Genomic DNA, 27,737 nt, shown 5'->3' on the forward strand with positions numbered 1-27,737 from the left:
GAGGGGGCGGGCCTTCCGGGCGCGCCGGGCGTGTGGGCGGGGCTCCCGAGCCTGAGTTGAGTGACAGGGCCTCGGGCCACTCCTCCTCGCCGCAAGTTGCGGCGAGTACCGGTCAGCCGAAGCTGGCAGGGCTGAGTCGTTTCCTTGACAACAGAGCTCTGGAGGGCTTGACCTAATAACCTTGACCTCGTCCTTTGTTGCCCTGGCAGTGAAGATTCCTAGCCCCCAGACCATCCCTGAGAATCATAACTGTAATAACCAACGACTCTGTGGTTTCCAATTTTTTTTTTGGTTTGTTTCCAATGTTTTTAAAAGAAAGAAAACTAACATCACTTCATTAGTCTTGAAATGAGGGTAGTGAACCAGACCAGCTTTTTAAAAACTGAAATAGAAAAAGCCAAGTAATCTCGAGTAGTAAGGTAAGTTTTTTTTTTTTGAAACCTTTGTTTCAGTTGTATATATTTATACATGTATATAGGGCTTCCCAGGTGGCGCAGTGGTAAAGAATCCACCTGCCAATGCGTGAGATGCAGGAGATGCCTGTTGGATCCATGTGTTTGTGAAGATCCCCTGGAGAAGGAAATGGCAACCCTCTGTGGTCTTCTTGGCTGGGAAATTCGGTGGACAGAGGAGCCTGGTGCGCTACACTCCATGGGGTGGAAAAGAGTCGGATGCGACTGAACACACAGATACATGTGAATACAGACTTACTATGTAAAGAAATTTTTTTTCCATGGTGGGTGTGCTCTGTTGGTAAAAGTTTGAAAATCACTTGTAAAGCACATACAGTCACTTGTAAGGCACATTGCACATATATTATCTCATGTAGGTAGTGCACGTGAGCTTGTCTGCTTATTCCAGATTATTTATTGAAAAAAACAGGTTCAGCAAGATAAGATAGCAAGGCAGAAAGTGATGGAGGTGGGTCAAACCAGAATTGTTTGAGCCAAAACCCACATCCTGTCATTGACTGCCAGAGTTCCCAGAAAAGTCCTCAGGCTAGAAATCAGGGTCGCTGGAATTCTGGGTCTGGTCTAGCCCTTCAGCACAAAGCTCTTCCCCTCCTCAGGTGTCTCTGTCTATAGTGTAAATGGGACATCCCCATCAAGTCTAGACTTGGAGTGAAACCTTCCACGTTGAATCCAGTGCAGCCTTTCTTTGGGCCTCATCAGTCAGAGCATCAAAAGTATTATTTGTGAGATTCTGCAGGTGCTCAGTGGGTTTTCAGGTTTAGGCCTGCAGGCCCAGACTAATTTACACATGGGTTTTTCAGGAGTCAACATTGTAAAAATAAGGAGATCTACTTTACCCTGGTGGCTCAGTGGTATAGAATCCGCCTGCCAATGCAGCTGATGCAGGTTTGATACCTGGGTTGGGAAGATCCCCTGGAGGAAGAAATGGCAACCAACTCCAGTATTCTTGCCTGGGATGTTCCATGGACAGAGGAGCATGGCAGGCTACAGTCCACAGGAATGACAGAGTTAGACACGACCTAGGGACTTACCTGGAGATGTGGAATCATCTGACACAGTGGAAGAAAGCCCCGGGAGCTGGGGAGGGGGTGGCATCTTTTGTCCTGGAGGTACTGTGGCTCTCATGCCTTGTGGGATGAGGACAGGGAGTAACTGTTCAGAACAGCAAAAAGGAGGCAGTCTGGAGAGATGCTGGGCACAGTGCCCACAGTTTTCTGCTTCATGCCAGGTCCACGCAGAAGGCCCTGGGTCACACGCGTGTCAGTTCAGTTCAGTCGCTCAGTCGTGTCCAACTCCCTGCGACCCCATGGACTGCAGCACGCCAGGCCTCCCTGTCCATCACCAATTCCTGGAGTTTACTCAAACTCATGTCCGTTGAGCCAGTGATGCCATCCAACCATCTCTTCCTCTGTTGTCCCGTTCTCCCACCCCCAAACTTTTCTAGCAGCAGGGTCTTTTCCAATGGGTCAGTTCTTTGCATCAGGTGGCCAGAGTACCAGAGTTTCAGCTTCAGCATTAGTCCTTCCAGTGAATATTCAGGACTGATTTCCCCTAGGATGGACTGGTTGGATCGCCTTGAAGTCTAAGGGACTCTCAAGAGTCTTCTACAACACCACAGTTCAAAAGCATCAGTTTGGCACTCAGCTTTCTTTATAGTCCAACCCCCACATCCATACATGAGTAATGGAAAAACCATAGCTCTGACCAGACGGACCTTTGCTGGCAAAGTAATGTCTCTGCTTTTTAATATGCTGTCTAGGTTGGTCATAACTTTTCTTCTGAGGAGTGTCACATGTACCTGGTGCTGTAAGCCCACGTCCTTTATAGCGGGCACGTGTGCTGCCTCACCTGGCTCTACCACATCTCCGTTCTCGCATCCTGGCCCCACCTAAGCTTCCACCAGGTTTAAGGGGTGGAAAAACAATCAGTTTTTAAATGTTTATATCTGAATGTAAACAGTTTTGAATTGTGTTTTTCACTGTATGTATGACTCCATTGTTTTCTCTTTTTCCCAGCTCTTTTGAGTGAAATAGTAAAATAAATAATCTGGGACAAAATAGTTGAGGATCACCTCGCCTCAGTCACCCAGTGCCCTGACCTGACTCAGCTCTCTGAAATGGTACCCTGACCCAGCACCCACAAGGCCTTGGTTTATCTTACTCATCACTTGGGCTTATTGTTCTTGATCTTTCTCTGCCAGGGTGCCTGTTTTTGTTTGCTCTGTTTGTCATGTCATGAAGGTCATGTTACTGTGATTGCAGCTTGGATTCATTGCCTCTTGGCTTTTGTCAAGAGAGCCAAATAAAGTTAGAAAGAAAGGCAAGATAGGTCTCCGGGAAACAAGGCATGAATCAGTGCCCCCCTCCTACATCCCTGCCACGCCTCTCCCTTCTGCGTCGGTTACTTTTAATTGCACCAAGCATTACAGTCAGTGAGTGGAACACGGGCTCCAGCATTGCAGAGCCTTGTGGACAGAGCCCTGGCTCCACAAGGAGACTCCTGTTCTTGACCCCTTCTGGTGAGATGATTGGCGGGTCTCCACTGGCACCATCTAGAGCTTGGCTCCTTTAGGCCAAGCACTCTCAGCATGGGTTTTGGCTTCCTCCCCAGTGCTGCCTAACCAGGCCGCCTTCCTGGTCAGATGACTTGTGTGTGGTGTTTGTGTAGGTGCATATTCTCTACAATAGCCTCCACAGAAACCTGCTAACAGCAGGGTAAGGGGAGGTGTGTTAAGCGGGAAGCACTTTCAGGGAGATTGTTTGTCCACTTCTTTCTCCCCGAGTAGAATATGGGTTGTCCTGTTCAGGGTGTGGACCTAGGATGCTCAGTGAGATAGAGGACCCTTCAAGAAATCTCTTCCTGTATGTGAGACCCAGAGCCGCGCACCATCCTGAGGGGACAGCCAAGCTTCCAGTGGGCTGTGTGAGACTCCACGTCTGACTCGTGATGCGCCTTAGCACATGGAGGGTCCTAGGGGCCCTGAAGTTAAGTCCCTCGGACTTAACTTGACCTAGAGATTAGGCAGAACAACCGTGCAGGCAGTCCTGCTCTGAGAGAGGTGGTTGCTCAGAGTCCCCCCACCACCACAGGTCTGGCCCTATTAGGACCCCCAGCTCAGGAAGGCTTTGCTCTCAGAACCTGTCTGGGCTGCTGTCTGTTCAAGACTCTATTGCCCATTAACTGAAGGATGAAGAGTAGTTCTTGTTACTGAAGGCCAAATGTAAGGAAATGGGCTTAAAGCAAAGGATGGTGAACAAGTTTTAGAACTGGATGGAGGTGGTCTTGCAACATTGTAATTGGACTAAGTGCCACGGAATTGTTCCCTTTGAATGGGTAAAACTGTGAATTTCACCTAAAAAAAAAACCAAAACCAGAACCACGTTCTGTGTGAGGCACTTCTCACCATGGAACTGGAGACTGGAGATCTCAAGGAATGTGTGTCTTGGATGGGGGGACAAGTCTGACTGGTCCTCACCTCTAGTCAGGGAACTCTCAGAGTTCATAAAGGCCTTAATTTTTCTTGGTCATTCCTCCTTAGAACCACTTTGTAAATCTTTCACATTCTCTGTTTGCCTCCCAAAGTGGTGTATTTAGTGTTGTTCATTACATGCTAAATAAGGATTTGTTACATTTCAGAATTAAGCATTGTTGGTGCATCTACATTATTGGAGGTTGGCAAGCAGCTGGGGAACTCTGGCGGTAAAGCCAGCATAACAATTTCCAGAAAGAGAACAGGGCTGTCTTCTCACTCTCACGTTGGCTTTTCTCAGCACTGCCCTGAGCCCACTGCCACTTCCACCTGAGGTTTACCTGGCTCTGAGGAGGGCTCTGGTGGTCAGGCTTCCCTGGTGGCGCTAGGGGTAAAGAACCTGCCTGCCAAGGCAGGAGATGTAAGAGACATGGGTTCAATCCCTGGGTCAGGAAGATCCCATGGAGGCGGGCCTGACAATCCACTCTAGTATTCTTGCCTGGAGAATCCCATGGAGCCTGGCAGACTAGAGTCCGTAGGCTCACGGAGTCGGACACGACTGAAGCAACTTTGCAAGCACAGGTGGTCAGGGACGGGAGGCTGGTCTTTAAGACAGGAGGAGTAAGGTATCAAAGGTTCCACTGTGTAATTCTTGATTTTCAAGCAATAGTTTCCTGAAAGGGGACTCCTTGTTACTAGTCCTGCCAAAAATGTCTCTCATCTGTTCTTTCTCCAGCTGAAACAGTGGGCACAGTTGGGCCTCTCACGCAGACTGGTGTGGAGGGGAGTTGAGCGTGCCACCACTGGGAGGGCAGGTTGGCCCCAGTCCGCGGGGTGACCTGCAGCCCAGATGGGCTGGGAAGGTGCAGTCAGGGCTGAAGCCTGTAGAGGTCTGATCTGCCACTCAAGGGAACACTGGGGTGCCTTTCATGGGACCAGAGGTGGGTGGGGGGCCCATGGCAATGCTGGAAGGTTGCTGGAACCAGGACTGCAGATACTCAGGAGATAAAATCTATAGAACGTGATGTTCAGACCAGCACTAGAACAAGATAAACCCCATTTAAATTTTCCAGAGACCACTTTAACTCTGCAGGAACTGCTCAGGCCTGGTTGCTACTGGTTCTGTCTACTCCATATTCTCTGTGCATGGAAAGATTTAGGCATTGGTGAGGAGGGTGCAGCTGCCTGGCAGACACACTCGCAGCTGACCCAGAGCAGAATGGAGTAGGAGGTGCATTTATCTTTAACCTTAAAGGCTTCTGAACACTTTGGTAAGACATCCTCAGAAGACAGTTTTAATGTTACATTGACCAGAACTTGTCCAGTTCCAGGGTTCTACATGAGTGCAGTTTTTCTTTTCCAGTTATGTTTCAAATTCTTAGAATCCTGTGGAAGCACCCAGAGGTGGAAGGACCCTCACACGTTTTTTTCCATCTCCATTTTTGCAGATGAGCAGAGGCTCAACTTGCCCAAGGTTTCCTGAACCTCGGGCCACTCTGGATTTGGTTAAGAGGTCATCTCACATTCCAGGCAGACCTTCCCGTTCAAGTTCTGAACCTTGGTTTCCTCACCTGTAATCTGGGGCAATGTCTCTTTCTGTGGGATGGTTTCAAGGATCCAAGTTAACCTGTGAGAGGCTCTTGGTTTAGGGCTGGGTTGACATCAGAAGTGCTTACTGAGGGTTAGCTATATCATGGGCTGTGAGGCCAGGACACAAACCCTAAGCCCAGAGCGTTGCTGTGACCCCAGCAGAGAGCAAGCAGAGGCACTGGGAGAGAACAGGCAAATTTTCGTTCTGGCTCCAGCAGCAGCAGCACGGTATGGCTTGGTGAACCTTTTCACACAGAAGTGAATCCTGCACTGTGACAAAGGATGAAGAAAAGTCCTCCTGGAAGGAACTGTACAGGCATGTGGTGGGCAGGTTACCTGTATCACGGTGCAGGAAGGACTGGACAGCCCACACAGGGGCAGAAAGGCACACAGGCTCTGGCCTGCAGTCGGGAGCATCTGGACAAGATGTGTGATGCCTCACTTGTGCCCCTTGGCTTCTCCCAGAGCCCTGGAATGCTGCAGAAGCCACGGGTCAAAGCACGGCCAGAAAGCAGCACAAAGTCTTCCCCATTGAGGCCAAGCAACAAGCTGCAGTGTGGGCCCGAGTGGCTGTCGGTGCTATCAGGCTTCATGACTGTTCCTCCCTGTTCCCTTGTGTATAAGGTGACAGGTGTTGCTGACACCAGGGGTTTCACTCTATAAGGAAGCCAAGAAAGCTTGAACTCTACTGAATCGCTTAGGCAGAAGCCGATACGTCTAACCTCAAAGCAAACTCAGTAGTTTGGTCCCAGAAGTTTAGATGCTTGTGTATTTCCCGAAGCAGTTAGGAAAAGCCAGAGCTGCTAAAACCTGCCAGGCTGCTGCAGGGAGGGGTGTGGGGAACCCCTGGCCAGGCCTTCAGCGCAGGCCCTGCTGTAATCCGTGCGGAGCAGGCCCTGCTGGACCGCTGCCCCAAGTCTGCTGCATTGCAGGTGGGGCTGGGTACAGCGTGGGCGGCTCCCTTAGCTCTGCCCCCACGGTGCAGCCGCCCACACCCACCCTGAGGCCGAACAGAGAAAGGGCTGCCCAACACCCAGGTTTTTAGTGTTTCCACTTTATTGCTCAAGCACGGAACTTGAGGCAAGCCTGGACCTTCAGCAACGTGCAGAGAAGAGGCTGAGGGGGTGGGGACGCGACCTGGCTGAGAAGGGACACTGATGGAGGGGGTACGAGGGTGGTCACATGACACCAGAAGACAGCATCAGCCGCAACACCTGGACTGAGCAGGAAGGGAGCGGAGGTAACGGGCACAGCAGTGGTTTTCCCATGCCCCTAGCACCCACGTGGAGGCCGCGTGTTTGGAAACAGACCGGGAGGAGGGAGGAGGGGAAGTGGCTGCCCAGGAGGAGTCTCCCTGTCCACCCTGCCTTCTTGTCGGACCTCACATCCCTACCACTCGCCCCTTCTACTGTCTGAGAAACGGACACAGCAAACAGGAAACAAAATAAATTAACATTCTGATGAGTGTGCGTGTGGAGGGACATTCATTCATGTGGAATGGGGGAAGGCGGGAGGGGGTGACACCACCTAAAATGAGCCCACCCACCTCAATCCCCCAGCCTGCTCCTCTCTCCCTTCCCCCAAAGCCACCATCCAACCAGATAGAAAAATAAAGGTCTAATTCACTCAAAATTCTTCAGTTTGTACAAAACTAACAGGGTGGAATAGGGTCGGGGGGAGGGCAGGCAGCCATGGGAACAGGGCTGGAGCAAGGCTATGCTTCCGCCTCCACCTGAGGCTGGCCCCCAGCCACCTCAGTCTTCGGTTCATCCCTCATCTCTGTGTCAGCTGGCTGGTCTCCTGCAGCCACTGCAGCCTTGGTCTGTGAGAAGGGAAGAGGGGCAGGGCGTCAACACCAGTCCTCATTTGTCCCTCGCCCCTGATGAGACTGTCATTCCAGGTCCCCACTCACCTGCCTGCACCCAAGTGGTCACCCAGCACACTGACACCATAAAGTCTGTACCCAAAACACGCACCCGATGTAAAAAATAGTACACACTAACTTCCAACAGAATTACAGAGACCAAAGACACACCTGTGCATGCACGTACAGAATCAGGGACTCACATCGTTTACTGCAATACTATGGAAAACTGAACGTGTCCATGGCAGGGCACTCAACACTTCAAATATAGCTAGTTCAAACCGGTTTAAAATGCACATTGGATTTTGAAGCCTCAGTCAGGGGAAAAGAACCCAATTTAAAAGTGCTATGTGTTAAAATATTTAGATATCTTGGGTCGATTAAATATTAAAATTAACTTCACCTATTTTACTTGTTTTTAAACATAGCTACTAGGAATTTAAAATTAGAAATGTGGTTTGCATTATATTTGTTAGTGCAGGTTTAGAACACAGAGACTAAGAAGCAGGAAACAGGGTAAATAAGATACAATAAACCCACTCAGTGAAATACCATGTGAGCCTGAGAACGAGAAAGCTCTTTTGCACATTGATGTAAAATGAGCTTCAGGTGTGACGTCCAAAAAGCACAAGGCACAAGCAGGAGCAGCACCACCCAGGAGCACTGCCTGTCCTGCAGGCTTTTTATGACATGCTCTTCTGTGCAGTTTGAATCGAACCATGTAACTGCATCACCTGTTTAAACCTCAGGTTCTTAAACCTGTGTTTTACTAATGGGCACAGAGAATACCGGCCAGGCAGCTCACCAGAACATCCAGCTCCCAACCCCCAGGGCCTGAGCAGGGACACACACAAACTGGCATGGGGCCAGGTGATGCCGCCTCCTCCCGTCCACCCTGCCCATCCTCACCTTGCTCTCCTCCTCGGCCAGCCTCTCAAACATGTTGGCGTAGAGCTTCTTCTCCTTCTCAAGCTGCTTGCGGATGCGCTGCTGGCACACGACCAGCTGGGCCTTGGCCGCCTTGTTGCTGGGGTAGAGCTGCAGAACCTTCTGGAAGTCAGCCCGTGCCAAATCAAAGTCATTCACTGCCAGGTGGGCCTCTCCCCGGCGGAAGAGACCTTTCTCGTTGTTGCTGTCTAGTTCCAGGGCCTAAGACACACAGAGGAAGCAGCAGCAAAGTCTCGTCTCAGATCTTCCCAAGTCACTGCCGGTGAGATGGGACCCCACCCCAAATGAACACGTCTCGGGCACCACATGGAAAGGACCCAAGTCTAGAAGGCACTTCATTTAGTCCCGGAGGTACACAGAAGATGGGTCTTCAGATGAAAACCACTTGGGACGTTAACACACTTTCTCTTTTTGGGGGCAGGAGAGCCATGCGGCTCATGGCTTAGTTCCCCCACCAGGGATCAAATCCATGCCCCTTGTGATAGAAACACCAAGTCCTAACCACTGGACCTCCAGGGAAGCCCATCCTGGGTAAAGCAGGTACACAGGAGAGAGAGGCAGAGGGCCAGCAGGAGAGAGTGCTGAACTGGCTGCTCCAACCAGTGCTTCCACTCGCCTCTGTGCCCTCGTCCCTGACCTTAATTAAGCCAAAAAACCACTTGCTTCCCACACTGCTGCATCTGGGCCTCCATTTCAGAGCCCCACAGCTCCATCCTGCCACCCCTGCCCTAGCCCCAGGCACACCGGTAGCTCACCCAGCCCTGCCTGGGCACACCGCCCTCACCCTCCTAAGGAGTCTCACCTTGTTACAGTTCTCAATGGCAGCGGAGAAGGCTTGTAGCTTCAGATGACACATGGCCAGGTTGAGGTGGGAGGCCAGCCGAAGGGCCTGCGCCTTCTGTGCGTCCTCGTCAGAGAAGCTGGACTCGTATTCCAGCCAGGACACAATCTTCTTGTACTGCAGCACAGCTTGCTTGTACTTGCCTTCCTACAAGGGGGCAGGCTCGGTGGCCCCAGGCTGTCACAGCCCATGGACACCAGTGACCCAGGGGCGTTAGAGTCATGACCCCCCGACCAGCCAGCTCAGATCCACTTGGTGAGAGCTGCAGGTACCAGCCTGTCTACTTCCTGGCAGAAAGCCCGCTGTCGTGGCAGAGCCCGCCCTGGGAGTGTCTGAGGGCCTCGCTGTGGGCTCACCTTGAAGTACACAGTGCCTCGCTCCTTCACTATGCTGCTCTGCTCCAGCTTCTCCTCTGAACTCATCTCCCAGGACTCCTTGGCCTGCCATACCCCAAAGGAGAAAAACAAGCTGTCAGCCGCCCCAAGGAGTTATGTCCAAGGTGGGGCAGGGAAGACCCTGAACAAACTCACCTTCTCAAAACTCTTGAGATGTATTTCATACTTTAGCTCAGCATTTGGTGGGATTTGGAACTTCTCCTTCCCAGCACTGCCAAAAGCATAACTGTGGGGGCAAGAAAACACCAGGTTGTTTCTTGCTTCACACTTAAACGGCTTCCTACTTCCTGCAAAGTGCCCTCCATCCCTTTGGTCTTGGTGTAAACTTCCTTACTTGGCAAAATCTTCCCTGATGCTGCTTCTTCACAGTTAGTTGGGCTCTTAGTTAGCATCTTATACATCGTTCTAGTAACTCAGATTACACACTAGTACGATTATCTTCCTGAGCAGAGAGCCATTAGAAGGTGGGAACAATGTCTCTGAACACCCAGGAATTTTCCACACTGTGTCTGGCACATAGTAGGTATGTTTCAACAAACATCAGTAATGACTGAGTCTTAACAGGAGACAAAAACCTTGGGCTGGAAAAGGCAATCTGCCGCAGCCGTAACTGAAGAGATGAGGTTTTGATTCAAAAAAGACGTGGGTGATTGTGGCCACACTCTTGACTACAACAGAGGTCTTGACAATGTCTGTGCGGGGTGCCCAGTGCATAGTGACCACTGGCAGGGGAGGGATACAGCTGGCTATACAATACAAGCCGGCTCTGTAAGTCACCTGGACTAGGAGATCTGACCTCGGTTCGCCCACCTGCTCTACAGACTGCCCACACCTGGGCCAGAGCTGGCCTCACCTGGGCTTGAGATACACAATGGAATGTTCTCCTTTTTCCATGCGCTGGATGGCTTTCTCTAGCCCACAGGGCAGATCCATGCTCTCCCCCTCGCCGACCTCAAAGCGGAGCTCCCGCCGGTCAAACATCTGGTCCTTGAAGTACCCTTCCAGTGCAACTGGCGTTAAAGACAGACAATGCACTGGGTTTCAGTGGGCTGGTAACTGAGGGACGCACCAGTCACCTTCAGCCACCCCCCGCCCCATCGCCCTGTCCCTTCCTACTCCCCAGATGCCCTTCTGTATTCTCAGATAGAGGGATGTTAAGAAAATGTGGTTCAATCCCTCACTTTACAGATAAGAAAGCTGGATCAGAAAAAGGCATGGACCTGCCCAAACCCACCCAGGCCCTGCAGAGCGGAACCCGAGTGGGAATCCCGGATTGTGCAGCCTCACCCTCCACGATGGCGCCGTCGTTGGGCTTGGCATAGCCCTCCCCCCGCGTCCGTATTCTCCTGATGATCCCACCGTCTTCCTCTTCTGTCAGGTCCTCACCCTTGAACTCGAACAACTCCACCTGTGGGACAAGGTCCAAGGATCCATGCTCCCCTCTCACTCACAAGAGTCCCTAGTAAGGGCAAGAGCAGGGCTGACTGCACAGGCAGCCACACCAGGAGTGGACCAAGTAGCTAAGTTTTCAGGAGCAGCCCTGGTCTCAACCTTGGTATCAGTCTCCTTAATGACTGCTCTACAGAACAAGCACACGTTCCAGACGGTCCTAAGTCAGCTGCCAGACAAGCTCTGACAGGCATTAGAAATGACCCAACACCTCTCACCAATCTTCCCAACATTCTCTGAGCCTCCACTGTGTAGGGCTCAACCATTTTTGAGTCTTTGTTTTTTTTTTCATTTTTGAGTCTTAACACAGTGAAGTTCCACCTTCTCAGAAAGGCTTGCCCCTTGCCTCGACCCACAAGAGAAGCATCTCTGCCCGCATCTTATCTCTAGGGCACCAATGTTCGCCACTGTCAGTCATGACTGTGTGTAGCCTGTGACCTCCTGATTCCTTCGTTTTGGTCCACCTCCCTCTGAGCACCCCTCTTGAGATGAACAGGACTTAAGCCCTCACCCCGCTGCTTCAAGTCTGAAAGAGGGGCTTGCGGTCATCTCCCCCCACCTGAAACCTGCCCACTGACGGTTCTCTGGCAGTAGCAGTGGGTGATGGGCACTGCATGTCTTCCCTCCCCTGAGGGCAGGCCCTCAGCCTTGGTTACATTGTCTCCAGGCAGCAGGAAGGGCTGGAGGGCAGCCAGACCCTGGGCTGAGATAAGGCTGGCTCTCTGCCTGGCCCTCTGTGGCTGGACACTCACCTCAAACACAAGCGTGGAGTTGGGAGGGATCTTCGGGGGGCTGCCCGCTGAGCCATAGGCGTATTCTGGCTTGCAGGTGATGTGGCACACTTCACCCACCTTCATGGTTGCTACAGCAACATCCCAAGCCTTGATGACCTCCCCTGTAGGTACAGAAAAGAAACAGGTCCTCTTTGGCAGGAATCTCCCTCCGGGTTCAAACAGTGGCCTGAGAGCCTTACTGTCCCATGCCCAAAGGGAAGCTGGGTACTCTTTAGAAATGGGACCAGGAAGGTAGAAAATCTGGTTGCGATAAATGGTATCAGGTCTCAGACCTCTCAAAAAAAAAAAAGAAAAATCACTCAACTCTGAAACAAAGAAGATCAAGAAAACAAAGCAGTCCACCCCGGAAAAGGAAGCAAGGTTTTCAGAGGTGATCAAGGCAATGAGAGATTAAAAAATCAATAGAGTTTCAGGACAGTGGACATAAAAAAAGAACTGTAATAAACCGTTCCCTGTTTAAGCTTCTGAGAACTCAGTTTCTGTTTGTGACAGTGCACACACCCTGTCCTAAGAGCCTGCTAACCATGCCCACCTTTCCCCAGGTCGAAGGAGAACTTGTCCTTGCGGTCCAGGCTGGAGTCGAACTTGGTGCCATCGAGCAGCCAGCCTGTGTAGTGGACGAAGACTCGGTCCCCAATCATGGGCGTCTCTGTGCCCGTGCCCTCTCGCTTGATGACCTGGAAGGCAGGGAAGGGGAGACAGTGAGTCCCTGGGGATGGACATAGAGAGGAACCACACCTGTCCGCGTGCCTCTAGCCAGAATGTAAGCGGTCTCTTCTGCCTCCTTGTAACTCAACAAACCCATCATCAAATGACTCTGCTGTGAGGTTTGGCTAGAATTAAACTGACCTCCCTTTCTTGGACGATGACATGACTTGGTTTGAAACACTGGAGACAAAACACCTGAGATCATTTTTGCTGTTATGATCTTATATAAGTAACTCTAACTCTCTCAACTGACCATATTTGTAAAGTAGTGATGATAAACCCTATCAGAGTGGTTACAGAACTAAACCAGTAAAACACTGAATAATTATCAGCAGCAAAGGGGAAAGTATTTATGCTACATTTCCTCATTCTTCCTAACTCCAGTCATCCAATCAGGTCTGGTTTAGAAAGAAAAGAGGGAAACCAGAAAGTTCAGGAGAGGTAAGAGCAATCAACAGCTTACAAGTGAGCCAAGGCCCTTGAGCAGGCCCTAGGCTCTGACTTGGGACTTGAGCGTTCCTGACTGGTAGGCAACTGCAGTCCTTGAAGTCAGGGTTAGAATATTTCCCAGAGTTTAGAAGAACCTGCTTCTCTTCTTTCGCGTTTATAAAAAGGTGGGCTACCTGGTGAAGTGTGCGAGTTACCCTCTAAGGGGAAGCTCCCACGATGCAATGGACATGGACTCGAATAAACAGAAAAGTGAAAGGGAAGGCGTGGAGAATGAAAAGGGGAAATGGGTCTCCCTGGGAGCCCGCGTGCACACTCGGAGAGCAGCCAGGTGCGTTTCTGAAACAGCTAAGAAGCTCCCCGAGGTCTCCAACCCGTCCTGGCCACACGCACACGTGGGCTGAGCTGCGGGAAGCCAGGAGGAGCAGAAACGCTGGGTGAGGATACGAACGAAGCCGGCCTAGGATTTCGCCATCCTGGACAGCGCAGAACCTGCTCCGAACCGCGGCCGGTTGTCCTGACCCGGGTCAAGACGCCCTGCGGCCTGGCTCCCAGACCCCTCCCCTGGGTCCTCCGGCCGTAACACGGCTTACGGCGCTCAACCAAAGCACCTCCTCCCAGACCCGCACCCCGCGCTCAGGAAGGCCCCGGTCCGGGGGTGGGGTGGGGTGCGGGCGCGGAGGCGGGAGGGGTGAACTACAGGTCCCGGCATGCACCGGGGTGGGGGGGGGAAGGGGACAGCATGGCCGAGCGGGTGACCTAGCCGGGTCCCAGCCTTTAGGAAAGGGGTGACCAGAGGGCGGAGGGCGCCGGGACCGCGCGCCAAGTCGCACAAAGGCCCGCGCGGGTCAGGCAATAACTCCCGGGACCATGTTCGCGTCCTGGCTAATGTTTAACTGCCAGGGTCGGTGAGCTCCGCACCCCAAAGGCGCAGGCGGCCGGGGTTGGGTGGGGGGATTGCTCCCTGGCGGCAGCGGCGGCGGCGGCCGGGAAGGAGCCGGTCGCGGGTCGCAGATCGCAGCGGGGCGGTGCACGCCGCCGGGTCCCCCGCGCGAGCGCGTCCGCCCCCCGCCGCGCCCCTCCCGGCGCATGCCGCAGCCAGAGCAGGCGCTGCGCTCCGGAACCCTTCCCGGGCCTGGGGAGCCTCAGCCCAGATGTTCCCCGAGCGTGTGGCCGCCCTCCCGCCCTGAACCGGCGGCCTGGCCAGGAAGGCAATGAGCCCGGCCACGGCTGCACGGCCTGCTCAACTGCCGGCCGGGAGGCTGCAAAGGCGGCCGTCCAAGCCCCGGCCAGACGCTGGGGGGCTCCCGGTGCCCGCCCCCCTTCGCCGCCGCCGCCCCGGGGCGCCCCCTGCCCCTTACCTTAAGCACCCCCTCATCCTGCTTGGGGCTGATGTCCACCCCTTCGAGGGGCAGCGGCGCCGACTGCGCTCCGCTCTCGGCCGCCTTCGTCTCCTCGGCGGTCATCACGCCGTTTCTCGGGCAGCGGGCGCCGGGGTGTGCGCGGCGGTGCAGGCGGCGGGTCGGGGCTCGCGCACCTCTCTGCTCCGGCGCGGGCGCGGGCGGGAGGAGGAGGTGGGGTCGTGGGCGGCCGGGGGAGCGATTGGTCCCACCGCCTCGGAGGGAGGGGCTGGGAGGAGCCGGGCGGCCGCGAGGGACGTGGGGGGGAGAACTTTCTAGAGGCGCCGGCGGCCGAGCGGGTTCAGGCTCTGGCGCTCAGGGCGCTCCTGCGGAAGGTGGTTTCTGGTTCGTTCCTCCCGCCGGCCGCCTGGCCCCGCCCCAGCCCCGAGACCCTCGGACTCGAGAGCCAGCCCCCGCCCCTGCCGCTCGCTCTCCTGGCCTCCCCTTCCCGTCCCCCCGGTCTAACTGGATTCTTCCAGATCCTTCTCGATACCCCCGCAGCATCCGACGCCGCGCTGCCGAACGTGGGCGCCGCGCGTGCGTCTCCCCGACCCGAGCCGCGGGCTGCCGGCCTCCCCGCCTGCCTGGGCGAGCGTCCGGAACGCAGAGCGAGGGAAGCGTTACCTGGGCGCGCAGGGCCGGGGAGGCGTCTGGGTTTACCTGGAGAGAGGCCAGCGTGCGCCCAGGGCCCGGCGAAACGCTGCAAGCTGCCCGTTTGCAAGAAATGGCCCGCGTATTAAAGGGGCCTTCCCCGACAATAATAACAACTGAACACAGAATGGGTTCAACTCGCGAGGAGAGCCCCTGCATCTTACTGAAGGCCCATGAGAAGGAATATTTTCTTAATACTGGGTTCCCGGGTGCTCAAGGACTTCCCGTGGCGACTAGGAAGCGCCATAGTTACGAAACAATAGCCTTTTGACAAAAAGATCTGTGTATGGAGGGTCCTGCTCTTCCTTAGCACTTAAGCCCAGTTTAGTGTCTGGTGCGTGTTATCAAATAATTATTGGCTGCAGGAATTTGTATGCCAGTAGAAATAAGGTTTTTGTTTGTTTTGGAGCCCTTGCTCAGTGCTTGACACTGTACTGTGAAGACTGTCCTATATAGGTAGAAAACTAGAAGGGCTGTTTTCGGATGAAATTTCCGTATTATAACCAGGGAATTCATTGTAGTCTTTTCTGTTGGAATTGGCTGGGAAGGGATGCAGAAGAAATAAAATCGTTTCTTCCAGCAATTTACAGCAAATGTATTTAGCCTCGGTTAAGATGTTGTTCATTCAGTGACTGGCCTTCAGTGGACTTGGGGGGGTTGACTCAATAGAGATTAAATCTGCTTCTTTTTTACCACTGTCCTCAGGAGGGTTAGAAGGAACGGTGGCCCTCCAAAGTGGCAGGAGACGGGCTGGGGGTAGGGTGCTGGCTTGGCGCCTTGGCAGCTATCTTCATGTTGGCTCCTGCACCTGTGTGCGGTCACTCTCGTGTGTGTACTGGTTTCTTTTGAAGCTGGGGCCACTGGGTGTTATCTGGCTGAACAGGTTAGTATAGAAAAGTTCCGGTCCAGTAATACTTTTCTAAAAGCATCTATTTCTTTACTGGCAGCAAACAGTTGTAGGTATCTTCTAGTCTGTCAGCACGTTTTACTTGAGCACCGAAGATATGACCGCCTTTGCATACGTACTTACAGTAGAAAGAGCACGTGCTCTTTCTAGAGAGTAAGCAAGGAGTTGGGTCCCCAACATACTAACCGATTTGGGGCAGATTAACAGGGATAGGAACACCTGTCACCGAGGGTAGTTGTGATGGTTACAAAGAGGGAATGTGTGTCGGGTACCTAGCCCAGTGCCCACCTTCACACAGTTGGTTAGTAAATCATGCTCATGATTCTGATGGGATGAGTGCTCTAGTGAGATGGGGATAGGATACAGAGGTCTGTAAGAGAGGGGAAAACCTCGTGGACGGGGAAGGGTCAGAGGGAAAAGTTTCCAGGGAGGAAGTGCTGTGCTCTTTCAGTCAGTGAATGGTTGGGGGCCGGGAGGTGGAAGGAGTGAGGAGAGACAGTTCTAGGGTTCTAGGATCCCCCCAAATTTTTTTTTCTGTTTCTAGAATTATTTTCCATTTTATTTACATTATAGTCTTTGGATTGTAAAACTTACACATACTCAATGGAGAAAGTGCACAGGTCTGTTTGTTTCTTTTTCAATCTGTTTTCCTTTCTTTTCTTGCTAGGGATCAAACCCATACCCTTGTCAGTGAAAGGGCAGAGTCCTAACTATGGATCACCAAGAAATTCCCAAAATTTTCTTTCCGTCTCCCTCATCTGTTTCCCAGCCACCCCCCACTTTTTTTTTTTAACCCTCAGCCCATTTAAGTCAGTATTTCCCTTAAAGGTGTTTAACAACATGATTATTTTCAGTAGTACCAGTCAGTCATTCAAAATCCTTCTGAAACTCCCCCCTTTTGCTAGAAGAGGAGAGCACACTTTTTCCTTTCCCCACTCCCCACCTTACTCTTTAGGTGCTCTGGTTAGTTTTGTTATTATTATTATCTGGCTCATTATTGTCAGGATGAGCCCTCTGGGAACTCACATGGTGCACCTCCCAAATGCCAGGCCCATCCCTCAGACATAAAGATCCCTTGTTTATAAATGTTTAGTTTTTATTTAGTTATTATTATTTTGGCCATGGAGTGTGGGATCTTAGTTCCTCCTGACCAGGCGTTGAACCTGTGGCAGTGGAAGCAAGGAGTCCTAACCACTGGACCAGCAGGAAATTCCCTAAATCCTTTGTTTTTAAAGGTTCTTAAAAAGGAACTTTTTTGACTGCTAATGCTCTTAAACATTAAAAAAAAAAAATAGTACTTGAATCGTTCAAGAAAATGTGAGATGAGCATATGTGTATACATATACATGTTATATAACATACCAACATAATGGACCTTGGGAATATACCACAGTCCCAACCTAAGAATTAGAACATCACCGATATGACTGGTGTAAAAAAAAACTGTAGTACCAAAAATGCTAAGGACGTTCATAATTTCTTGCTACTTCTGGTGTCTGTCGACTGAGAAAACACAAATTATACTACTAACCAAAACAGCTACTGAAATTTCATCAAATATTTACTTATTTTAGAGATTACAGCTCCATTTTCATGCACTTGAATAGTAGCAGACTGCTATGCGGGCTTCCCCAGTGGCTTATGGGTGAGAATCCACCTGCAATGTAGGAGATGTGAGCGAGATGGCTTGGATCTCTGGGTTGGGAAGATCCGCTGAAGGAGGAAATGGCAACCCACTCCAGTATTCTTGCTGGGAGAATTCTGTGGACAAAGGAGCCTGGCGGGCTACAGTTCGTGGGGTCACAAAGAGTCAGACACCACTGAGCACTGCATACATATGTGGGGTCTGCACACAGTGGACGCTTGAAGCTTCATCACTGAACACACCCCGGGTCACTGGGCAAGTTTTCCTCATCTCTGGGATAGATGGGAATCATAATACTGTCTATATCACAGGGGTTTTCTTTGAGCATTAAATAATAAATTATCATGTGTGACGTACTTAACGCAGTGCATGGCACATAGCAAACTGATGAGTGGTAATGAGTGTGTGTGTGTGCCATGTTTCACTTGTTCAGCCTGTTGAATGCTGGCATATAGATCTGAAACCCCAAAGTCTCCAGTCTTCCGATTGAGAGCCATTGACTGGTCTAGACTGGGGTTTGATCCATGGTTTCCAGAATAGTGCTTCTTCCTGATGCTATTGTAAATAACATCTGTACTTTTTTCTCTTTTGCAATCAGTGATGAACATGATTATCTAATACACTAGCTTTGATATTTTGTCATTCCAACAAGTCTGGGCACCCCGTGAAGTAAAGACTTGATCTTAGTATTTCCTTGGGCTTCTGATCTCCTCGGGGGAAAGTGGATGGGATATGTGGTGCCTGTCCTACTGAAAGAAAGGAGTATTTTTCTTCTTTTAAAAGATACAATCTAATTTTGTGCTTAAGATAAATATATTTTGTTTTGTTTTGCTCCTTGGGGTAATACAAAGTAGCCTGTCTTCATCCTTCCTTGTTTGTGGATGAACTGAAATTTGGCTTTGGCCTCATTCATGGGAGTGTCCAGTAACCAAATGCCTCATTTCCACCCTCCCCAAACCTGTGATCAAGGATCATGTGTGGGTCCAGGGCATCAGATCTAATTAGCACAACTGGAACTAGGATTCCCTTTTGGAAGAAACCCAGCCCTGCACTGGCCTCAGTGGAGAGTGAATGTGTTTACCATCATAAATGTGCTCTGCAGTGACCACAGGAGCAAGCCAGCAGCTCGTACTACTGAGAAATTAAGAAATTATTGTTCCTTTGTTATTACATCAAACTTCTGTAACTGGTCTGCTAATATTTTTAAACGTCTAAATTGTAATAACAACAAAAAAAACTTGTATGAAAGCTCAGATTTACTCTTATCCCAAAAGTCCATCTGTATCGGTCACAGTCAACTCTAGTCAAATATTGACTTTACTATTTATCCTTTCAGCGTGTAGCCAAAACGTGTACTCAGAAGCACCTCGGAGTTCATCTCTTCCCACAGGCCCTGCAGGTGTGTTGTTCAGCAGCTTTCCACCCCAAGCCAGCCTCCTCCAGGGGCACTATTCTTGGGCATGTCCTTGGGCTGACGCCCTCAGCTTTTTTCCTCCTGGGTTTCTGGGCGCCCCTAGCTGGGGGTGGGGTGGGAGTACTCAGGGATCCCAGGTAGAGGGCGGAGGGGGAAGGGGTGTCTTTCTGCACGGGGCTCTGGGTTCCTCAGGGGCTTCACTGATCAGTGGTGAAGTCCCAACTATTCTTTTTCAACTTGCACCCACTTAAGGCTTGCCATCTGTATTACCTATCCGTGGCCAGTTGGTGCAAAGCTATTTATTGAGTGGGTCCGGAGGCCTCCAGGCACGGGGTGGGCGGCCGGGCCCACAGGCTTGGAGCCACAGGCGACCTTAGGGCCCTGGAGCTGAGAGCTGGCGACAGCGCGCTGGGCACTGAACTCAGGGCAGCGTTGCACTTTCCCTCGGTGACAGCCCTTCCAGTTGTCCCCGATTTGTTCCGAGGGCAGGTGCTGAGCTGAGTGTGCGGGCTGCCTGGGATCACTGGGCTCAGACCCAGACCGTTTGGGTAGCCGCCGTGGATTTCCCATTGCAGGGATACGGCCGACCGAGGGACCCAGGGACCCAGGGACGGAGGGAGGGAGCTTGGTCTCAGCAGCTCCAGCGGAGCCTGCGCCGGCGCGACTCAGAGGGGTCGGGATGGGTCCCCTCCTTGGGTGCGCTCCGCCTCCGTGCCCTCTGGTGGCCGTGGCTGCCTAGCACGTGACGGGGCTTGGCACGACTGGGGAAGGGGACAATTTCCGAAGGACAGTGGCCCGCCCAAGGCCCCGCCCCAGCGAGGTGACCAGCGAGACCCGCTCCCGCTAGGCGGGTGCTCAGAGGACTCCAGTGACCCGGTCACCCGCCCCGAAGTAGGACCCCTTCCCGACCCACGGGGAGAGTGCGGCGCCGGGTTCTCAGCACCCAGGCCTGCTTTTCCACCCTAGTCTTTGTACTTCTGTTTTTGATTGTACCTGTGTCATTGTGATAATATCAGGGTCAGCTCTTTTCTACGCTGCTCTTGGCTTTCACCGCTCCCCTTCTGCCCTCATCCGCCCCATGTGGGCATGTGACCTGATGCTTTAACCGGGATTTTGGTAGGACCCAGGTTTATGCAACATAGCGAACTCATTTCTAAGAAGAGAGTGATTTGTTGAGCACTTGTGAGGGTGCTTATCGGCAATAGGGCCTGTAGGCGCTTTGTCTGTGATGCAGGCACGCTGTCTGTGATGCTGTCCAAGGCCCTCGAGGCACAGATACCAGAAGAGAGAGCAAAGGAAGGACTGACCCTCGTGGCTCTGCTTCCAGAGTGCAGGGTGGCCTGGTCTGTGAAGGGTCACGTGCTCTGGGAAAGCATCACAAACACCCAGGGCTTGAGAAAGAGCTTGGAAAAATGGGCAGTAATATATTTGTTAACGTTTTAAAGTTATAGAACATCGTGAATGAAATAATGCCATTTACAATAACATGGATAGACCTAGAGATTATCATACTAAGTGAAGTAAATCAGACAGAGAAAGACAGATATGGTATCATATCACTTACATGTGGAATATAAGAACATGATACAGATGAATTTACCTACAAAATAAAAATAAACCCACAGACTTAGAAAACAATGGTTACTAAAGGGGAAGGAGGGGAGAATAAGAGTTTGGGATTAACATGATACACTACTGTATATAAAATAGATAACCAAAAAGAACCTACTGTATAGCATAGGAACTATAATCAATATCTCATTATAAAGGAAAAAAATCTGAAAAAGAATATATATATGTGTATGTATATACATACACATGTCTAATTGAATCACTTTGTTGTACACCTGAAGCTGACACAACATGGTAAATCAATTATACTTTAGTAAAAAAAATTGAAAGATATAACATTAATAAATTAATATATAGCTGGATAAAATTTTACATATGTGTGTACCCACCTGACAACCAGATCAAGGTATAGAACACCTGGGCACCCCAACCGACATTTGCATAGCCTCTCCCAACAGTAACTATCCCTAAGAGTAACTGCTATTCTGACCTCTCCCGAGAGATTAGTTTTGTCTGTTTTTGAACATCACTCAGAAGGAATCAAACAGTATGTACTTTTTTGACCAGTTCCTTTCATTGCACGTGATGTCTGTGAAATTCATCCACGGTCTTGCATGTAGAAGTAGTCAGTTACCTTTGCCTGCTCTGTGATACTCAACTGTATTGAATATACCACAGTTTCCTTATTGATGATACTGGGGTTGTTTCCAGGTCTGGGGTATTATGAATAAAGCTTCTATGCACATTCTTGTACATGACTTTTGGTGGACATAAATGCTCATTTCAGTTTGGTATATAACCAAGAAATGGAACTGCTGGGTCATGGGGTTTCTCTTATATTTAGCTTGAGCAGATACTGCCAATTTCCCAGAATCAGGGTATCAAGTTACACTTCCACCAAGAGGGTATAAGAGTTCCAGTAAAACATGGTAGTGTCACTACTTTCTTTTTTGGCTGCACTGTGGCATGTGGGATCTGGGTTCCCCTGGGGTCAAACCCAGGCCCCCTGAAGTGGAAGCACAGAGTCCTAATCACTGGACCACTGGGGAGGTCCTGTCAGTGCTTTTAATTTTAGTCCATCTGGAGGATGCAGTGTGGTGTAATTTCTATTCCTTGATGGTTAAGGAAGTGGAACGCATTTTCATATACTTATTGGCTGTCTGGATGTAGCCTCACTTGTGAAGTACCTTTCAAATTTTTGGGCATATTTAAAAAATTATGTTGTCTGTTTTTTTGTTATCAATTTGTGGGATTTCTTTATATATTATAGGCAAGATACATTGCAATAATCTTCTGGTCTGTGGGATGCCTTTTCACTCACATAATGGTATTTATTTTATGTCTTTTTAAATTGAAGTATAGTTGATTTACAATGTTAAATACTGCTATAGAACAGAGTGACTCAGTTATATACATGTATATGTTCTTTTTCATATTCTTTTTGTTCACATAATGGTATTTTGATGAGCATTTTAATGTTAATGGAATTCAATTTATTAACCTATTATTTTTTTACAGTTAGTGATTTTCCTTAGTAGATTTTATTTTTTTGGAGCAGTCAGGTTCAAAGCAAAACTGAGCAGAAAGCAAGGAGGTTTCTCATACACTCCTGGCCCTCATACATACACAGACCTCCTCCCCATTATCAACATCCCCTCATCAGAGTGGTACAATCAGAGTGGTATCATGCTTTGAATTTCAAATTCCTATAGTTCATTGTTAGTATAGAGAAAAGCAACTGACTTTTATCGATAAACCTGTATCTTGCAACCTTGCTATAATCCCTAATTAGTTCCACTAATTTTTCAAATTTTTTTTTATTTTCTACATAGATGGCCATGTCATCTGTGAATAAAGAGTTCCATTTCTTCCTTATCAATCCTGGGCTAGTGATTTTTCATGTGCGTCTTGTTTAAAAAAATCTTTGTTTATTCCTTGGTCATGAAGATTTGTCTCTATTTCGTTTTTGCTTTTTTAGAATGGAAGCTTTTTTTGCTTTATCATTCACATTTAGGTCTATGATCCATATCTGATTAAATTTTACAAATGGAGTGAGGTAGAAATGAGGTTTATTTTTTCCCTATGAATGTACAATTAACCCCACACCATTTATTGAAAGACTATCACTTCCCCTCTGAACTGTGGTGGTTCTTTGGTCATCTATTGCTGGTGACCATATATTTATGTCTGTTGTGGACTCTTATTCCATCAGTCTGTTAATAATTCTTGTGCCAATGCCTTAGCATCTTGGTTGCTATAGCTTTAAAATGAGTTTTGACATCCAGTTTTACCCTTCCGTGTCAAGATTGCTTTTACTTTTCTAGGTTCTTTGATTTTACATATACATTTTAGAACCACCTTGTCAATGTCTTTCAAAAAATCTAAGATTCTGATTAGGACTCCACTGAATTTACACATCAAATTAGGGAGATTTGACATCTCAAAACATGGAGACTTTCAGTCCATGAAAGAAAGTGAAAATGTTAGTCTCTTAGTAGTGTCTGAATCTTTGTGACTCCATGGACTGTGGCCCACCAGGCTCCTCTGTCCATGGGGTTCTCCAGGCAAGGGTACTGGAGTGGGTAGCTATTCTCTTCTCCAGGGGATCTCGCCAACCCAGGGATCAAACCCAAGTCTTTTGCATTGCGGGCGGATTCTTTACCGTCTGAGCCACCAGGGACGCTCCTTTCTGTCCATAAATATGATCTATTCTTCCATTTTATTGGGATTCTTTCATTTTTTTCAGCAATGCTTTATATTTTATATTTTTCAGTGTAGAGGTCTTATGCATCTTTTATTATATTTATTCCTAGGTAGTTTTTGGTTTGGGTGCTGTTATAAATGCTCTTTCCAAAAGTTTATTTTCTATGTGTTTATTGACAGTATATAGAATGCACTTACTTTCTTTTTATTTAATTGTGATAAAATATACATAACCTATAATTGACATTTTAACCATTTTTTGGTATATAGCTCAGGGGGATTAAGTTCATTCAAGTTGTTGTACAAACATTCAATTGATTTCTTTTTGGTAACAGCCTTACTGAGGTAGAATTCAGACACCATATAACTCATCCATTTAAAGTGTACAATTCAGAGAGTTCCCTGCAGGTCCAGTAGTCAGGACTCTGTATGTTCGCTGTGGAGGATCTGGGTTTGATCCCTGGTCAGGAGAAGGAAATGGCAGCCCACTCCAGTATTCTTGCCTGGAAAATCCCATGGACTGAGGAGACTGGTAGGCTACAGTCCATGGGGTTGCAAAGAGTCGGACACGACTGAGCGACTTCACTCACTCACTCAGGAAATTAAAATCCTTTAAGCTACACTTCATGGAAAAAATGTGTACAATTCAGGGGCTTTTAATATATCCACAGAGTTGTGCAATCGCTACTCTAATCCTTTTTATTTATGTATTTATTTGGTCTCAAGGTTTGTGGGATCTTAGTTCCCCAACCAGGGATCAAACCCAGCTCCCTGCATCCCCTGCATTAGAAGTGTGGTGTCTTAACCACTGGACCACCAGGGAGGTCCCTACAATTCATTTTACAACATCTTCATTACCCTGTAAAGAAATCTCGTACATTTTGGCTGTCACTTCCCAACCATCCTCAGCGCCCAGTCCATGAATCCACTTTCTGCCCATATTCTTAATTCACAGGTATTTAAGAGTGAGAAAGAGTGACTGGAGCTTTCTTTGTCTTTAGGCACTGCCTCCCTTTCCTCCTTTTCTTTCTTTCTTTTTTTTTGGCAAAGGATTGGGGGAAGGAGTCTGTGGTCTGGACAATGCCTCTTGTTGCCAGGAGAGGGCAGCAGTCAGCTCCCTATCCTGCAGGCGCAACCTCAGCGCCATCTAGGACTCATGCAGTCTTCCAGGGGAGTGCCCACCAGGTGCCAAACTCTGCTCTGGGCACTGGGGGTGCCAAGCTGCCTCCCCGCTCTGGAGGAGTCCATGATCTAAAAGAGTGAGTTGGCATAAAAATTATGAAATAATGCCCATTAGCAGCCTGCTGAAAAGCTCCAATACTTCGGCCACCTGATGGGAAGAGCTGACTCATTGGAAAAGCCCCTGATGTTGGGAAACACTGAAAGCAGGAGAAGGGGACAGCAGAGGACGAGGTGGTTGGATGGCATCACCGACTCGATGGACTTGACTTTGAGCAAGCTCCAGGAGTTGGTGATGGACAGGGAAGCCTGGCGTGCTGCAGTCCATGGGGTCTCGAAGAGTCAGACACGACTGAGTGACTGAAGAAGAACAAGCAGCGACGTGGATGGACTAGAGACTGTCATACTGAGTGAGGCAAATCAGAGAAAGACACGTATCATGTGACATCACTTATATGTGGAATGTAAGAAAGTGGTACAAATGAACCTATTTACAAAACACAAATAGAGTCTCACAGCCCCCTTCCCTGCTGTTTCAGAACCGGCTTAGTGAGCCTGATCCTCCACAGCCAGCTCAGCTTGAACAAAGGGTGATGGGGAGGGACTGAAAGACTCAGAAGTGGGGGCCACGGAGGGGTCATTGACTGCTGTGCTGCGGAGCCTGGGCCGGACCTGTGGAGAAAACAGGAAGCCACATGGTTTAACTAGGGGTTTAACAGGAGTCAAACTAGGGTTTAAACAGGGGTTTAAGTAGGAGAATGTTGAATGTGTTACAGCATTGCTTCTGTTTTATGTTTTGGTTTTTTGACCCCGAGGCATGTGGGATCTTGGTTCCTTTACCAGGGATTGAACTTGCACCCCATGCATTGGAAGGTGAAGTCTTAAAGCACTGGGCTGCCAGGGAAGTCCCTATCCTCCATTCTTATTGCCATTCTTGAGGTCTAAGTCCCTATTGCATTGTCTGGTTATTGCATAACCTGACTTGTTTGCTTGCTTCTGGTCGCTTTCCCCTCCAAGCTGTTCTTCACCCTGCTGCTGGCTTATTATTTCCAAGACACTGCTTTTGCAATTTCACTCATCTGTTAAAAAAAATTCCAGTGATGTACAAATGGCTTATAAGATAAAGTCTAAACTTGTTAGCTTGCTGTTTAAAGTTTTCTGGGCTTCCCTGGTGGCTCAGCTGGTAAAGAAACCACCTTCTATGTGAAAGACCTAGGTTTGATCCCTGGGATGGGAAGATCCCCCGGAGAAGGGGAAAGGCTACCCACTCCAATATTCTGGTCTGGAGAACTATACATATACAATCCATGGGGTCACAAAGAGTTGGACATGACTGAGCGACTCACTTTCACACTTTAAAGTCTTCTACAACCAGACCCCAAGTATTATCATCTTCTATTCCTCCCATGATGCTTCTTAGAGAATTCATACCCTAGGAGTGTGTGTTTGTGTGTGTGTGTGTAGAATGGGGAGGGGAGACTTTGAAGAAATAGACCAAAATGCAGTACATTTTCTTGAAGTGTCAAGTTTACCAGATGACAATTACTTTGAGACAATTTTTAAATGTGGAAACAAGCAGTGGTTGTATAGTAAATGCAACATTTACATAAACTTAAGACTGAAGCATCAGAGACCTTTTCAGGATTTTGATGGGCCTCATTCCCAAGGGCCCATTCTCCAGGGGCTTCCTGGATGGCACTAGTGGTAAAGTCTATGTCTTTATGTCTTTGCAGGAAATGCAAGATTTGTGGTTTTGATCCTTGGGTTGGGAAGATCCCCTGGAGTAGGAAATGGCAATGCACTCCAGTATTCTTGCCTGGAAAATTCCATGGATAGAGAAGCCTGGTGAGGTGTAGTCTACGGGACCGCAAGGAGTCGGACACAGCTGAACACAAATATATATATAGAAGACGTTAATCCATGGTTTGTGTTAGGAACTGAATTGTGTCCGATTTAAAAATTAAATGCATTCCAAAGGGTGACAGTACTTTGCCCTTTTCAAACTACACCAATCAGTGCTAGTTGGAAGTACTGACAAAAAACAGACTCTGGAATCATCCTTTTGTAAATTCCCACCCCCAGGTTTTTACACAACTTGTAACACCGGCTCTTCTTCTTGAAAACCTTTCCTTCAAGCCTCAGAAACTGTCCCTAAAGTTTCTTATCTTGCCAGGAAATCACACCAATTGCCAAGGTCATTCCCAGGGACCACTTAGCATAAAATGCACCCAGTTGTAATGTCATAGGCCCATCCTGAGATATTGTGATAATAAATATATTTTTGGCCTCTGTCCCAGCTCCCAGCAGAGCTCCTAAAACCCTTGAAATTTCCCTAGTGAGTAAAGAGATGCAGGTGTCTCTTGTGATGTTAATGATGTGTCTAAGGTTGTGAGCCAGGGGAACAAACTGGGTGACTGGAAGGTGGGAATGGCCCATCCCCAAGCCTCCTGGGAGGGGAGGGGGCTGGAGATGGAGTTCAGCCACCAGTGGGTTCCCTGGTGGTCCAGTGGTTAAAACTCTGCCTTCCAGTGCAGTGCACGCTAGGCTAGTTCAGTCCCTGTTTGGGGAATGAAGGTCCCATGTGCCGCAAGATATGGCCATTAAAAAAAAAAAAAAAGAAATCACCAATGACCAATGATTTCATCAACTTGTGCCTACGTAACGATGCCTCTATTAAATACATGGAAAGATGAGGTTTGGAGAGCTTCTGGGTTGGTGAACTCATGGAGGTGTGGGGAAAGTGGAAACTCCGTTCCCTCCCCATACACTTGCCCTGTGCATCTCTTCCTCCTGCTGCTCCTGAGTTATGTCTTTTTACAGAAACTGATGTTCTCGTAAGTAAAATGTCTTCCTCAGTTCTGCCAGTCTCTCTAGCAAATTAATCAAACCCAAGGAGGAGCTTGTGGAAACCTCTGATTTACAGTCAGTAGCAGCTTTCAAACTGTGGTGCTGGGAAAGAGTCCCTTGGACAGCAAGGAGAGCAAACCAATCAATCCTAAAGAAAATCAACCCTGAATATTCATTGGAAAGACTGATGCTGAAGCTCTAATACTTCGGTCACCTGATTCGAAGAACTGATTCACTGGAAAAGACCCCGATGCTGGGAGACACTGAGGGCAGGAGAAGAAGAGGGCAATGGAGCATGAGATGGTTGGATGGCATCACTGACTCAATGGACATGAGTTTGAGCAAACTCTGGGAGACAGGGAAGCCTGGCGTGATGCAGTCCATGGGATCACAAAGAGTCACAAAGACATGACTGAGGGACTGAACAAGGTGAGCAGCACA

At 49.2% G+C, this 27,737-nt stretch overlaps 1 protein-coding gene across 1 annotated transcript; it reads right to left on the minus strand.

The window, feature by feature from the left end:
- Positions 1-6,570: 6,570 nt before the first annotated feature.
- On the minus strand, positions 6,571-14,553 carry FKBP4 (FKBP prolyl isomerase 4). Its single transcript, XM_065942850.1, has 10 exons — positions 14,340-14,553; positions 12,356-12,500; positions 11,782-11,924; positions 10,868-10,988; positions 10,434-10,590; positions 9,716-9,806; positions 9,542-9,625; positions 9,147-9,332; positions 8,306-8,545; positions 6,571-7,354 (listed from the first exon to the last, which is right to left on the minus strand). Exons 1-10 carry the CDS (start codon positions 14,442-14,444, stop codon positions 7,247-7,249), a joined length of 1,380 nt encoding a protein of 459 aa, XP_065798922.1. The 5' UTR covers positions 14,445-14,553; the 3' UTR covers positions 6,571-7,246.
- Positions 14,554-27,737: the final 13,184 nt, after the last annotated feature.

Source organism: Muntiacus reevesi, chromosome 1, assembly GCF_963930625.1.
Source record: "Muntiacus reevesi chromosome 1, mMunRee1.1, whole genome shotgun sequence".
Lineage (NCBI taxonomy): Eukaryota > Metazoa > Chordata > Mammalia > Artiodactyla > Cervidae > Muntiacus > Muntiacus reevesi.

Excerpts from the sequence above, each read along its gene's own strand:
- FKBP4 (XM_065942850.1), bottom strand. The coding sequence starts at position 14,444 with ATGACCGCCGAGGAGACGAAGGCGGCCGAGAGCGGAGCGCAGTCGGCG. Across the intron at positions 11,925-12,355 it reads CTCCTTCGACCTGGGGAAAG|GGGAGGTCATCAAGGCTTGG; the intron begins GTGGGCATGGTT and ends CTGTACCTACAG. Across the intron at positions 8,546-9,146 it reads CCATTGAGAACTGTAACAAG|GCCCTGGAACTAGACAGCAA; the intron begins GTGAGACTCCTT and ends TGTGTGTCTTAG.